This window comes from Drosophila sulfurigaster, chromosome 2R (genome assembly GCF_023558435.1).
Source record: "Drosophila sulfurigaster albostrigata strain 15112-1811.04 chromosome 2R, ASM2355843v2, whole genome shotgun sequence".
NCBI classification, from domain to species: Eukaryota; Metazoa; Arthropoda; class Insecta; order Diptera; family Drosophilidae; genus Drosophila; species Drosophila sulfurigaster.
The window spans coordinates 18,787,814-18,802,085 of record NC_084882.1 but is presented as its reverse complement, the minus strand read 5'-3'; the positions used below and the strand labels follow the sequence as shown (position 1 = coordinate 18,802,085).

The window sequence follows — 14,272 nt, the reverse complement described above, 5'->3', positions numbered from 1 at the left end:
TATTGCAAGTAAACAGTGCGCTACAACGTCAGATTTAGATACTGAGTGTGCGCGTAAATTTGAAATTTAATTTGAAGTCACAATGTTTTTGAAAATATTGTTAAATACATTTTAAAGTGGTTTTGACTCCCACAAAATGTTTATTAAATTTCCTTAAATTTTTATACAAAATGTTTATTAAATTTTCTTAAAATTTATTAAAACTATGTAAACGATAAGCTTATCTTTGTGACGAGGATAAGCTCTAAATAGTCGACAATGGCCACAGAAAAATATTCACGCTGGTATTTTGGAGGTCTAGCATCTACGATGGCCGCTAGCTTAACGCATCCCTTGGATACGCTTAAAGTCAACTTGCAGACACAACAGGCGAAGATGTCAATTTTAGAACTTGTTTTAATCATCTTTAGACAGCGTGGATTGTTGGGATTTTACAGAGGTATTTCGGCCGCAGTAATGCGACAATTGACGTATTCTATGTCGCGCTTTGGCGCCTACGAGATTGGTAAGGACTATGTGAACACCGAAACATTTGCCGGCAAGGTTGGACTGGCTGGAGTATGTGGCGTGCTTGGTGGTGTTATTGGCGCACCCGCAGATATGATTAACGTGCGTATGCAGAACGATGTCAAATTGCCGCCAGAAAAGCGCAGAAAGTAAGTAAACATATGCAAAATATAAGCTGATAAATCCGATGGTGATGTAGAGTACTTACCTAGCTACAAGCACGCATTTGATGGCCTGACAAAGGCGTATCGTCAGGAAGGTATTCGTAGGCTCTTCACAGGCGGAACTATAGCTGCTTTTAGAGGTGGTCTCATAACCATTGGTCAATTGGCATTTTATGATCAGATCAAGTCGCTTATGTTGAGCTCTTCCTACTTTAATGACAACTCGGTAACGCACTTTACTGCCTCGCTGCTCGCTGGCATTACGGCAACAACATTAACACAGCCCGTAGACGTGCTGAAAACGCGTATAATGAATGCCAAGCCCGGAGACTTCACAGGCTTGATGGACATTATACGATATACAGCCGAACTGGGCCCGAAAGGCTTCTTTAGGGGCTATGTGCCGGCCCTTGTTCGAATTGTACCGCTCACGATTCTAACATTCATGTTCTTGGAGCAGCTGCGTCTGCATTTCGGCTACGAAAAGATCAAGCCAATTGTTTACAAATACTGATTATATTTGGTTTTAAAGAATTCCTTTAGGAAAAGACTTTTAGATATCCTAACTAAATCGCAAGAGTCCGATCAGATTAATATCAAAATTCTGTACAGCGAAATTTGGTGTTACGAGTACACAACAATTTCCGTTGTAATATATCTTAACGGGATCGCACCAGCTTTTTGTAATCTGAGGTGTAAATCAAAATTCCATTGAAAATTCAAAACAAAATTAATAGCTTGTAGCTCGTGTAAAAAGTGCTGTTCAAAAAAAATGTATTACACTAGATTAATACTACAATAAACAATTGTACCAAAAGTGAATGCATTTTATCTATCACGGGAAATATCTGAGGCGCAACATGTTCCATTTCCGCTAGCATGTTGTGTGATTGCATCCGGCTACGTGGCGTATGCGCAATGTACACATGCAATAATTTGCAGCTAATAAAAGGGCAGTGCAGGCAGCCACATCATCGCAATTGTCATCAAAATGGCCCGTGCTCTTTATTGTCTCGCACTGATGCTCTTGATTGTCATCCTTGTGGCAGCTGAAGAGGATGCCAAGATAACTTTACTTAAGTTCGAAAAGGTCATGGAGGACGATGTGGACTTCGAAAGTCATGTGGAAATGATCAAACAGGATGACGGCACTGCGATTATCAATGGCGAGTTGAAGCAGCACGTCAGTCTGGACAACGATTGGAAGGTAATTCAGAGAGTATTTAAGCTAGTAACTTAATTAATCGCATTACATTAATAGGTAAACATCACACTTTATCATGCCCACAAACCCGACGAAGAGTACAAGAAATCTCCAGAAAGGCTGCACACAGGCGTGTGCGAATTTATGTCCACCTACTACAAGAAGTTCTTCTACGAGAAGCTAAAGAACTACTCGAATGCCCCGCATCCGGATACCTGTCCCTTGCCTCCAGAGCATTATCACCTCAAGGACTACCCCTATGAGACGCCCAAGATCAAGAAGATGATGCGCAATGGCTACTATCGCATGTTTGGACGCCTGCAGAAGGAAGAACATGTGAAGATCGAGTACTTGGTCGAGTTCCTTGTGGAATAGACGGCATATATTGCTCAGTTCTGCTGTCCTGCTAATAACGTTTATTGTGCTCGCAACCAATAAATTGAAGACCTATTCGTAGGTTTTCATTTGCTTCAATACCTCATCGTAGACGTATTTCTTGGCTTCGGTGCCCCAAATGAAGTCCAAATGAGCCCATTTCTCGAAGGGCACCAAATAGTCCAGTTTCATGTTGGGCAACTCGTCGCGCAGCTTTTGCACATCACCCACATCGCACATCCAATCGTTGGCACCGTAGTAAAGCAAAACTGGAGCCTTGGCATTTGCCAGCTTATAGTTGGGAGGCGTCAAGCTGCCGTATTCATAGGGATTGCGAATGGCCGAGTAGTCGAATTTGCGGAATTTGCCAGAGTTATGCTCCTGGCAGAAATGCAGATTCTGATTAACCGAAGCGCCAGCGGGAGAAGTGGCCTTAATGTGCTCCAAAAGTTCCTAAAATACAATCGAGTTTAGCAAGAGAATGAGTTGTGAAATATTTAGACTTACATAATCCAGCTGCTCGGAGTCGTAGCCACCAATCAAGAAGATCTCGTTGGCGCACATCTCAGCGTAAGGCGAAGTAGCCTGGCACATGGCAATGCCCATGTCCTGTTTGAACTTATTGCTGGGCATAAACTCCATTGAGCCAACCAGCTCAACCATGGCATTGGGTTGACCCAGAATGGGAGCAAAGGCACGTGTCAGCGGGCTCTTCATGTTGCCCATGTAGGCAGCAGGTCCCAGCAAATGAGCGGACTTGATCTTGTCATTGTAGGCAGGCTTCTCGGACATCATGACCAGATAGACAGTGGTACCTTGGGAGTGACCCACATACTGCACCTGCTTCTCACCCGTCACCTTCAGCACATAGTCAATCATAGCGGGTACATCATAGATGCCAATCTCATGCCAGCTGAAGTTCCAGAAGATCTGCCACAAAGTGGGCCAATACCTATGAGACTTGGAGTAAGTGTTGCCACGAGCATTGCCCATCCACACATCGTAGCCAGCGTCGGAGAGGATGTAAGCCAACGACTTCTCGGGACCCATGAGCACCCAATCGGAGCTGGAGCTGAGCATGCCGTGCATGAGGAAGGCAACGGGACGATTGGCGGTGTTGCCGGTCTTGGGGGGAGTAGGGAATGCGATGCATGGTTAGATAGTAGTTGTCGCTGGTCTCCACCGTGTGTCGTTCCATGGGATAGCCATCGTCCTCAATGCGTTCGCCCTATCAGAGAGTTAAAAGTTGTAATGGATTCCTTCTCAAAGTGTCCTCTTCACTTACGCAATCGGAGATGGGTCTGGCGGCCAAGGCAACGCCGAGGACGCTTAGCATTAAGATGAGTCGCTTCATTGCAAAAGTTTATAACGTGTGCCACCACCTGGCATTGCCTTATATACTAGCAGGGATGTCTTATCACCGAGATAGTGCCTTTTACTATCTGTAGATACTACGCGATTGGGAAAGTTCACCAAAGCCCCCCCTGAGTTCAACATATATGGCATATAGTATATACAGGCACGAGTCCTAATCAGTTCTCAATGTTTTGATTTCTAAGACTTTTGTCTAATTTACAATTGCGCCTATTCAACGACTCATGTTGTTCATTATCATTATTTCTGTGTTCTTTTTTTTCAGAAATTTTCAATCAAAAATGTCTGACGATACTATAAATAAATCTAGAAGTGGTTTCGATCGCAATAAAATTTAATAAAATTAAAATCATGATTACAGCTGCGAAATATTCCAGTTTGTCTATCTGTCGAGTATCTAATCGTATTTATTGACTTCAGAGAGCGAGAACGAGAGTGAGAGCACACACATATGACGTATACGCCCCCCTGTATCGATTTAAAAGAAAGGCAAAAAGAACGGACACATTCGATTGGTCTGTCGTATTGTCAGACAACACGTATGTGCTTGCATAAGGATCCATGGTGACCCGAGCGACAGGACACGACCACAACATTTGCAGGTGCTCTTGAAACAAGACACACATATGACAAGGCAGTTTATAACACACTTTTGCGTTGAGTGGAGCCACGATTAACGAGCTTAAGTCGTAATAAAAACAACACAATGAAACATCAGCAGGTTGTCGTGGACTATTGGACTATGTTCAAAACATCAGGACTCTGCATATTGCTGGCCATTTCTGGATTCATATTCCTCAAGTGGGTGCTTAATCATTTTATATACAATTTTATATTAAATTCTTTTCCTCTGCTAGAATGGTGCAAACCATTTTCTGGCTGCCCAATCATCTCAAGCGCAATCAGGAGCGCCTCGAAGCCATAGCCAAGCAATACGGCAAGGACATGGATGAGGACGAGCGAGCTGAAATCGAAAAGATCTTCAATAGCGACGGACCTCTCACCGAGGAGAAACTCAATAAGTTGCTGGAGAACACTAAGGATGAACCCAAGAAGGAACAGTAGTTGGCTCATTAGAAACTTAACTTGTATATAAACACTTTTGGGTTTTGGTTTAAAACAATATAGCGCATATATATTATTTATGTTATTATTACGAGTATTATTATGTATGTATGTGTTGAGAAACAATAATTTCTAGTTTGCTTTTGATCTATGATATTACACATTAGACATTACACACATTGCACATTAATTAAACAATTGTGGAAACAATTCATAATTATTAATCAAGCAACTCGTTAGTTATTTTATTTATTTATTCAAGTAGGGTATATAGGATACTTAAAGAGAGGGAGAAAAAAAAACACAACTAAATAATTTATAAAGCAGTTCTATTTGCTACTGATATATGTGGACTTAAAGCCCTTTCCTGCTTCATTGGTTTTCTCATCTTTTCTTTGATAAACGGAGCGAATATGTATAATTTGTAGTAGTATATATATTTGTCCTATACGAGTACATGTATGTTTTCTCTTTTGTAGCTTCGATTAACAAAGGATATTATCAACATCAACCTCATTGTTCCCAAACTAACTCATATCAAATATAAGCAAGCATGCCAATTTACTACAAATACAATATTATATTTATTTACTCTTTGGTTTTTCATATATGTTTTGTTTTCGTTTTTTGTTTTGTTCATTTTAAAAAGCTCAAAATAGCGCAAGTCTCTCATTTTTTCACTTTTTGTATTTTTCATTTTTCTACATTTATAAAAACATTCATTCTACCTTTTTCATTTTCTTACTTTCCATTTCGGATGGCCTTTTACTTTCTAGCCTGACAAAAATATCACGAGAGTTTTTTTGGTTTTGCTATCTTACAAATCGAACAAAAGTATACATAAATCTTCATCGAAATCGAGGGAAACTTAAGATCACTCAAAACGTTTTGTTGTAGCTAACAATTCCGAGAGAGCGCATTTCTTGAATATGGCAATCGACGTTGAACTGAACTCGTAGTTGATTCTGCTGCTTAACTTAGTAAATATATATATATATTTAATATAGATTATGAATGTAGTAGATATATATATATTTAAATATATACTCTGATAACTGCCGCCCGCCGTCTGCTGCTGCTCTATTGGCTGGGAGTATGCATTGGAAGCCTAAAGTATGGATTGGCCAAGTTAACACGCGCAGCAGGCAACAGCTCCGGATGCTCGGTCAAGGTGTCCGACAAAGCAGTAAGCAGAACCCCTGCAAAGTAGATATGATAAGTTACTAGACATAATAGCAAACATTAATTCGAAAATACTCACTCAAAACCTTCTTCTGCAAGTCTACAGGAATAACCCCTAGATTGCCTTCACGCTCCAGGAATTCGGTCAACTTCTGCAGCTCCTGTTGAGCCTCGTCTGAGCCATGAGCCAGCGACTGAGCGAACATCACCTGTTGCACATAAAGATTGCTTAACTGTTATCAATTACTATCTCTCTAGTTTACTTACCTTGGCCAACTTGTAAAGTATTTCCTCTAAGCTGTACTCGTTGTACAAATACTCAACGATCTTCGCCCTGCCCATGGTATCATCGTAGTCGGTCAAATCCTGCGGAGTCTCGCTCTCCAGTGCCTTCAGCTTGTTCCAGAAAGTGAAGCTATCCAGCGCCTTGGTGCGTCCAATCTCTGGCGTCACCCCATCACCATCGTTCTCCAAATGGATGTAGGGCAAGGGCTTCTCAGTGGTCGTGCTCGTGGTTGTGCTTGTAGTCGATGTTGTTGTGCTCGCTGTGGTGCTGGGTGCACTGCGTTTCAAGTGATTCTGACGCAGCTCCTCGGGGAAAATGCGATTGGCATAGGAGCGCTGCAAGAACTCAATGCCTAGACGTATGTCGCGCAAGAACTTCAGAGCACTCTCTCGTGTAATCTGCGAAGGGAATTGAAATTGAAATTGTTACAGCAAATTGTGGCTAAAGAAATAAGAAAAAACATTAAAGATTTGATTTAAAATAGACCCTTCACCTTTAATATATCTTGAAATATAAGAAACCTTTAAGATATTACTTTACCAAAAACTAGAGCTAAGCAAGTATGAAAGAAATAATAATGTTTTGACTTTAATAGACCCTTTATATTTATTGTGAAAGAACTTGAAATTTTGTATGTATTCCACTTTGTGGATTTTTGCATTAAATGGTAATAAAATATTCATATTTTGAATGTAAAAATGATTAGTAAATATCTTTATATCTCCTGCTCTTACTACCTTACTATTTTCTATATTTATGATCCGATCATAATGAAATTTGTTTAATGAATATAAAATTACAAGTTTAAGTCATCTTTTAACTTATTAGATAGCAAAATACGAATTTTAGATATTGTTTTTTATAGAGTTGGTACAGTATAAAAATTCTGTTTTAAAGCCGTGCAGTATAGCTACATAAATTTGATATCTGTGTCTATTAAAGTTGCTAAGATCTTTGTGCAATAGTTCTTATTTCATTCGCCTCTATACACATTTAAAATTTGATAAACTTAATACACCTTCATTTATGGTAAAAGGTCTAAAGAAAATACTTTGCTTTCGCTTACCAAATTCTCGTCGATTAGTTCCTCAACTGCTCTGGCCACGCCAGTCTCATCGCCGGTCCAGAACACATACTGAGCCATGTCGAAGGACGAATACTGTCCACTGGGATTACGCAGCAGACTCTGAGCAGTCTAGAAAATACAGAAAGAGAACAAAAGGGAAAACAGTTAATTAAAGCTAATCAATTTCAATTGCTAGCGAGCTACATTCAATGTGGGGTGCATTAAATACAACAATTTATTTTGGGTTTAGCCAATTCGTTTTGCCAATCGATGAAATGAGTTCGAGTGTTGTCATAAGAACCTTGGCAGTCAGATGTGGCATGCTGCCGCTGGAGCCGGAGCTGGAGCGTCGCTCAGTTGTCTTGGCAACCGACTCGAGCTGATCGATCAGAATGTCGCCGATGGTCTCCTTGTTGATATCGTGATTATGATGCGCCGCTGGTGGCTTCACTTCCACAGCTGCACTGGGAGCACTCTCTCCCTCCACATTCTCCGCTGGCTCTCCGGCCACATCCACAACGGGCTCCACAACTTCGCTCTTGGGTGCCATGGGAGCAGCGGGCACAACAGCTGCGGTGGCTTCAACTGCGATCGTTGATGGAGCTGGTGGTGGTGTTGTTGTTGTGGTTGTTGTCGATGTCGATGTGGATGTGGATGCTGTGGTGGTTGTGGTGGATGTAGAGGATGTTGGTAACACCTCTGGATTCTGGCCAAAAGCTAGTCGAGCTGCACCGTAGAAAGCCTGTTGATTTTTGGGTGGTTTCGTGGATATACACTTTGATTTTTGCAAAAAGATACATTTGGCATTTACAAGCAAACAGTACACATACAAAAACTATGGAACAACAACAAACAGAATGTGGTGGGGAGAAACTTTCTAGCTTTTCTTTACCTTGGCATGCGGATTCGTCTTTGGCTCCTCCAGCTGCGAACGTTCGCTCTCATCCTTGAATGCCGCCGTTGTTGTCGTGGCCGATGTGCTCGTTGTCGTGGTGGTCGACATCGACATCAATGGCGTGGCCACCTCCAGTTGACGCTCCAAGTCGGGCAGACCTTGATTTAAGACAGCCACTTGCTCCTTGCTGCTCGATTCTGGTGCTGCGATTACTTTCTCCACGCTCTCCTTGGTTGTGGTTGTGGTGCGAACAGTGCTGCCATCGTGTTGTCTCTTTGCCACCGCAGGCTGTTGTTCATTCCTCAACTGATCCAGTTCAACGACATCGTCCTCAATCTGCGGAAAGTTCACATCGCTGCGCTTATCCAGGCGACCAGCATTCGACGGATCTGTATGAAAAAGAAATTAATTAATAAATATAACAATTTTTAATAATATTCAAAGTTGAATGTCGATAAGTGCACCTTCAATTAATTGCATATATAAAAATATTTTTAAAAATATATAATTTTTTAATTTTGTTTAATTTTGCATTATAGTAAATTGAACTATTGATTTGCAGCTTCGATATAAACTTCATAAAATAAAAGCTAACTTAAAAATAAGTTTTAATATTTAATAAAAGAAAGGAAGGTTTAGCTATGAACATTATTAGATTAATGATAAATGAAAATTGTTTCAATTTTTAATTTCATTAAAATAGTTTAGCTTATACTTGCAGTTAAGGAAAATTAAATTAAAATTATTACTTTTTAAGTGTTTAAATACCAATCAAAAATTACATTTCCTCTTTAATTCAATTGCACAGTTAAAAGCACCTGGTTTGTTTTCTAAAATATGGCTGCGCACTTTTCGACATCATATACATATGTATATATGTTGGACTGAATTCATTTGTTAAGTGGGTCCTACTTACTGTAGATGTAGGGCAAGAGAGCGGGGTAAGCGTGTGCCAGGCTGCAGCTGGCCACAAGGAGAATGGGCCAAAAGCTATTCCCAAGCATCGTTTTGGGCACTGAAACTGACATTAGAGACGTAATAAATTTGATTAGCTGCCAAAAATTCGATTACATGCAAATGGATTTTACATAAAAGTAGAATCGCACAAACACACACACACACACATATACATACATACATATGCAAATGCGTGGTTATTACGACCCAATAGGGAAGCATACACTCGCACACATTTGAACACACATTTAAATAATGCTAAAAATAACACAAGAAATCGATAAAACAGCGGCAGTAAAGTGAAACAGCGAAAGCAAAAGCAAAGCAGAGAACGAGCGGAACAACAAAACAACAACAAGCAAGCAGGCTCTTGCCTGTCAATGACAAGCAGGGAGGCGAGCAAAATGGGGGGAGGAAAAAGGTAACCCCAAGCACGCTAACTTTGATGTGAAGTGAACTTTCTGCTGGTGTGGTGTGTGTGTTTCTATGTGTGTGTGTGTCAGCCACTCCACCCACTGCAACACACTCGCAAGCACACACACACACACTCAAATGAATTAAGAGGCTTGCCCGTTGACTGTAAATTGAGTAGATTGGCCACAGAAGCAAATTATCGATGCATTTGGGAGCACTTGAGCACGTTCCAAGCCTTCGCTTCGTTCGCTATTAAGTGGCCCCAAATGCAGATGCGATATTTATGTATTGCTGCCAAACTGTGCTGCAATTACGGTAACCACACGTCTTATATGCACACACGCACACACACACAAATGCATACTCAGTTTAACTTGCCTACTGCAATAACACGCACAATTTTGGTGCGCTGAAAAGTATGCTATCGTTTTTTTTATATTCAACAACACGCACACAACGACTAACTGAATTAATACTTGTAATGCATATTATTTATTTTTAAATTTTTACCTTTGCTGTGATTGGTAAACTAACGGCGTCCTAACCGCACGGCAGCAGACAAGACTCTGACCCGAGCGCCAATTTGCGAATTGGCTTGGCTGAAAAAAAGCTCGCTCTTGCCGCGTTGAAGCGCTGTTAACCCTTATGTTATCAATGGGGGCTTCGACAGGACGTCATAGGATAAAAGCTCAACGAACTTTTAAGCGACTTTAATTGAAAAGATATTTCCGCTTGACAGTTGCTTATCTTATGATTCAATTTATTAATATTATTAACGAAGTTAACACAGTTAACAGCCAAAAACACAATTAATTATGATCTAACTGCAGCCGGGGAAGGGATCCACACGATTTTTCCTGAGTACAAATTGAATCTTGCGGTTCATGTCCTCGTTATAAATGGCTTTGCACTTTTCAAAATTGACGCGACGGCGCACCTATCAAGGAAAATAATTAAAATTGATAGTCAACGTTGTCGACAAATAATTTTGCTCACCTGGTAGGGCTTCTCATAGAAACGCGTGCGCCGAAATTGGTCAAAAATTTCTTCTTTACCCAGAATACGGTTGAGCACCCGACACGCCTCCTCTATGTTATTGTTTTGCACCATCACAGTGCGGGCTAGAAATTGAACGTGCCTCATCTTTAAAGTTTATTTAATCTTTTACGTTTTGTTGACTATTTCTAAAATTGTTGTACTTTGCCGAAGTTAAATAACAGCCAGGCCGCTAAATCAGCTGTTGTAAAAAAGTGTCACCCTATTGGATAAATAATAAAAACCCGAGAGCGGGTCTGCATTACAATGAAGACTTCGTTTTACAGACAATTCATTTACTGAACAATTTATTTATTTATTATATTACAAATATTCCATAGTTGGATAGTTACAGTTTTTCAAAACAATTTTTTATTAAATAGCCAGTGTGTCCATTTTTTACATATTTTAATCTATCCGGTATTAAAATACCGGTACCGTAAATACTAAAAGTACCAGATTGGTGAATTTTGCCCATTAAGCCCACCACTATCTATGGTATTATAAATCATTGGAAAAAATGGCTTAACGATTTTGATAGTGTATTTTTTTTATTTCCTAATTTTATATATATGACAAAATTTAGTAAGCAGAGGGAAGTCTAAAGTTTTAAAAAAAAAATGGATTTATATTGTACACAAAAGAATGTAACCAGCTAAGCATTATACTTTAACGTTGGTATATATTCAAACATAAATAGTATATTTTGAAAACACATCTACGGTCACCCTGCGTCGAACATAAAACTCACCAACAAAGCGTGGCGGAATTCGTTCGTAGAGCAGGCAGTCGGCTGTTGAAAAGTATTCCGATTAATTAAAATTTTTAGAAAAGTGTAATTATTAAAGCGTACTGAATATCGGTATACATATATTTGAACAAATTACTCGAATACTCAGCGAAGTTCTGCTATAAAAGGTGAGACAATCTCTACTGACTAATAATTTCCGCAAGCATTGTGTGTGTGTACTTGGTAGACTGATTTTTGACCACTCTTTGTTAAGTAATCATAGGGTAATTATTTTCTTTATTCAAAATTGGCAATTGTAAATTTTCTGTATTGCTGTCTGCGTGTTACATATTTGGTAAAATCGATTCGGCAGTCGACTATAGCCAAATTTTCTTTTGAGACGGTCGGCGATATCTACCCCAATTAATGATTCTCTGACGCAGCGTCCTGCGCGGCACATGTTTTCAAGCGAAAAAAAGTATGTACACACTATACATACTCATTGCACACTCATACATGCAAACATATTTATATATCCGACTGGGGATTGCATATTGCACAATTGACAGGGCCTTTATTTAGTGTATGTGTGAGTCGCACATAAATCAATAGAAAATTCTACAGCATTTTTTTTTGCACGTTTTTCACCTCGTCATTGTGTTGGTGCTTTTTTTTTCATTATCATTTCGTCTGCTTTGTGCTGTTGTTCGCGCAGGGGCAACGGTTACGGCAACCAGGGATGCGTGCATATAGCGCTGACGAATTTTTCTAGAAGTTTGTGCATGTATGTGTGTACACGTGTGTCGGTGTGCCTGTGTGTGTTTATGTGTTTGCGTCAATACAATTGTATGCCAATGAGTGGTGAGAGCGAGTGAGACGATGGTGGTGGTGGTGGGTGAGAGAAAAGAGCAGCAGAGTCAGCTGCTAGCTCGCTTAGCGTTTGAAATGTAGACAGAAAAAAAAATGAAATAGAAATAGAAAATTTCTAGAAAACGTGGTGCGCGTCCCACCAACAATCTGTCAGTCAGTCAGTATTTGCACATTTAGACGAGCTGACCTTGAAATTCGGCTTGCCGGAAGTACAATTGATACGAAAAATAAATAATTGATGCGCTTGCTTCCTTGCAGTTCAAAGATCAACAACAGATTTTAGAAGAAAATGGTCAAAGAAACAGGCTACTACGATCTGTTGGGCGTGAAGCCCAACGCAACGCCCGATGAGCTGAAGAAGGCCTATAGAAAACTGGCACTCAAATATCATCCAGACAAGAATCCCAATGAGGGTGAGAAATTCAAAGCCATTTCCCAGGCATACGAGGTGCTCTCCGATGCCGACAAGCGTCAGGTCTACGACGAGGGCGGCGAGGCGGCCATCAAGAAGGGCGGCGCCGATTCCGGTGATTTCCGCAACCCCATGGACTTCTTTGAAAAGTTCTTCGGTGGCCTGGGCGGCGGTGGCGGCGGCAGACGTCGTGAGCGTCGCGGTAAGGATGTAGTGCATCAAATGTCCGTGCAGCTGGAGGAGCTGTATAACGGTGCGACCCGTAAACTACAGCTGCAGAAGAACGTGATCTGTGACAAGTGCGAGGGACGAGGCGGCAAGAAGGGCAGCATCGAGAAATGTGCGCAGTGCCGCGGCAACGGTGTCGAGACCCGTGTGCAACAGATTGCGCCCGGCATTGTACAACATATCGAACAGGTGTGCCGCAAATGCTCCGGTACCGGAGAATGCATACAGGAGAAGGATCGCTGCAAGAACTGCAATGGCCGCAAGACGGTGCGCGAACGCAAAGTGCTGGAAGTGCATATCGAGAAGGGTATGCGAGATGGCCAGAAGATAGTATTTACAGGCGAGGGCGATCACGAGCCCGAATCTCAACCGGGTGATATCATAATTTTGTTGGACGAGAAGGAGCACTCGACGTTTGTGCATGCGGGCACGGATTTGATGATGAAAATGCCCCTGCAGCTGGTGGAGGCTTTGTGCGGCTTCCAGCGCATCGTGAAGACTATGGATGACCGTGATCTGTTGGTGGCGACACAGCCCGGCGAAGTTATACGACACGAGATGACCAAATGCATTGCCGAGGAGGGTATGCCCATCTTCAAGAACCCCATGGAGAAGGGCACCCTGATCATTCAGTTTGAGGTCATTTTCCCCGACGTGATCAGTCCATCCGTAATACCGACGCTTAAGCAGTGCTTGCCGCCGGCACCCGAGATTGACATTCCAGTTGATGCAGAGCATACAGTTTTGGTAAGTAATCTCGGAGAGTATTTAATCTCATTCCCATTATTTATAATAAATGCATTCTGCAGGAGGAATATGATCCGAAGCAGCGTCGTCAGCAACACCAGCGCATGGCCTACGATGAGGATGATGGTGGCTACCAAGATGGACCCCGTGTGCAGCAGTGTACATCCAGTTAAGCGGCCTACCATATTTTACTAAACTATACAAAACACACACATATAGAAAGAAACACACCCGCAAACAATCCAGGCGATAACTGTTGCTATTGGGCAGGAGGGGAAATCATATTGTAACCTAAATCAAATCTAAAGTCTAAAACAATACATACACAAACAAAAAACACTCCGATTATAACTTGCTGCTGCTGCTGATGCCACATGCCCCAACCACGCTGTGGAATATCCAACTACTAGCACCAATATACCACCACAAACTAAACAAACAACAACACCAAGAGCTGAACGTGGCATTTGCATTAATAATATTACCCCGCAAACAACAACAACACGATACTGAAAGAAATCAATCCAAATTGCAACAAATTTCAAGTTATATATTGATGGCTTAGGATCAGAGATGCTGCTCTTCAGACTACGAAATATGCAAAAAACAAAAGAAAACTATGGTATATATATAGTATATATATAAATAGGTATAAATACTTATCAAAATATGCACTACATTAACGCGTGGTTCAACGACAGCTACAACTACAAACTACATAAAAGCAAATTGTTTAATTTATGTTTTTACCATGCTGTTTT

At 41.0% G+C, this 14,272-nt stretch overlaps 7 protein-coding genes across 10 annotated transcripts; 4 read left to right on the top strand and 3 right to left on the bottom strand.

Annotated features, from left to right (window-relative positions):
• Window positions 1-92: 92 nt before the first annotated feature.
• LOC133838708 (mitochondrial dicarboxylate carrier-like) lies at window positions 93-1,186 on the top strand. 2 transcript variants are annotated; one of them, XM_062269895.1, is made up of 2 exons: window positions 93-656; window positions 720-1,186. In XM_062269895.1, the coding sequence occupies exons 1-2, from the start codon at window positions 259-261 to the stop codon at window positions 1,183-1,185; spliced, it is 864 nt and encodes a 287-aa protein (XP_062125879.1). In that variant the 5' UTR covers window positions 93-258; the 3' UTR covers window position 1,186. The 2 variants fall into 2 exon arrangements, with proteins under 2 accessions (XP_062125879.1, XP_062125881.1); XM_062269897.1 differs by having other exon boundaries at window positions 709-890.
• Window positions 1,187-1,528: 342 nt separating this feature from the next.
• LOC133838713 (uncharacterized) lies at window positions 1,529-2,351 on the top strand. Its single transcript, XM_062269905.1, has 2 exons — window positions 1,529-1,878; window positions 1,933-2,351. The coding sequence occupies exons 1-2, from the start codon at window positions 1,663-1,665 to the stop codon at window positions 2,248-2,250; spliced, it is 534 nt and encodes a 177-aa protein (XP_062125889.1). The 5' UTR covers window positions 1,529-1,662; the 3' UTR covers window positions 2,251-2,351.
• On the bottom strand, window positions 2,269-3,613 carry LOC133838711 (lipase 3). The gene is given in 4 exon segments (XM_062269904.1): window positions 2,269-2,703; window positions 2,758-3,381; window positions 3,383-3,478; window positions 3,536-3,613. Coding segments are annotated over 4 exon segments (1,170 nt in total). The 5' UTR covers window positions 3,605-3,613; the 3' UTR covers window positions 2,269-2,322.
• A 220-nt stretch (window positions 3,614-3,833) lies between these two features.
• Window positions 3,834-5,464, top strand: LOC133838714 (uncharacterized). The gene is made up of 2 exons (XM_062269906.1): window positions 3,834-4,425; window positions 4,482-5,464. The coding sequence occupies exons 1-2, from the start codon at window positions 4,331-4,333 to the stop codon at window positions 4,687-4,689; spliced, it is 303 nt and encodes a 100-aa protein (XP_062125890.1). The 5' UTR covers window positions 3,834-4,330; the 3' UTR covers window positions 4,690-5,464.
• LOC133838705 (mucin-2) lies at window positions 4,732-10,142 on the bottom strand. Of its 3 annotated transcripts, none has more exons than XM_062269891.1 (8): window positions 10,000-10,142; window positions 9,035-9,139; window positions 8,116-8,507; window positions 7,525-7,998; window positions 7,224-7,352; window positions 6,139-6,555; window positions 5,951-6,080; window positions 4,732-5,888 (listed from the first exon to the last, which is right to left on the bottom strand). In XM_062269891.1, exons 2-8 carry the CDS (start codon window positions 9,120-9,122, stop codon window positions 5,770-5,772), a joined length of 1,749 nt encoding a protein of 582 aa, XP_062125875.1. In that variant the 5' UTR covers window positions 9,123-9,139; window positions 10,000-10,142; the 3' UTR covers window positions 4,732-5,769. The 3 variants fall into 3 exon arrangements, with proteins under 3 accessions (XP_062125875.1, XP_062125876.1, XP_062125877.1); XM_062269892.1 differs by having other exon boundaries at window positions 7,525-7,965; window positions 10,000-10,141; XM_062269893.1 differs by lacking the exon at window positions 7,525-7,998 and having other exon boundaries at window positions 10,000-10,139.
• Window positions 10,143-10,221: 79 nt separating this feature from the next.
• Window positions 10,222-10,751, bottom strand: LOC133838715 (small ribosomal subunit protein bS21m). The gene is made up of 2 exons (XM_062269907.1): window positions 10,486-10,751; window positions 10,222-10,426 (listed from the first exon to the last, which is right to left on the bottom strand). The coding sequence occupies exons 1-2, from the start codon at window positions 10,630-10,632 to the stop codon at window positions 10,310-10,312; spliced, it is 264 nt and encodes an 87-aa protein (XP_062125891.1). The 5' UTR covers window positions 10,633-10,751; the 3' UTR covers window positions 10,222-10,309.
• A 525-nt stretch (window positions 10,752-11,276) lies between these two features.
• Window positions 11,277-14,157, top strand: LOC133838707 (dnaJ homolog subfamily A member 4). The gene is made up of 3 exons (XM_062269894.1): window positions 11,277-11,442; window positions 12,383-13,511; window positions 13,574-14,157. Exons 2-3 carry the CDS (start codon window positions 12,414-12,416, stop codon window positions 13,682-13,684), a joined length of 1,209 nt encoding a protein of 402 aa, XP_062125878.1. The 5' UTR covers window positions 11,277-11,442; window positions 12,383-12,413; the 3' UTR covers window positions 13,685-14,157.
• Window positions 14,158-14,272: the final 115 nt, after the last annotated feature.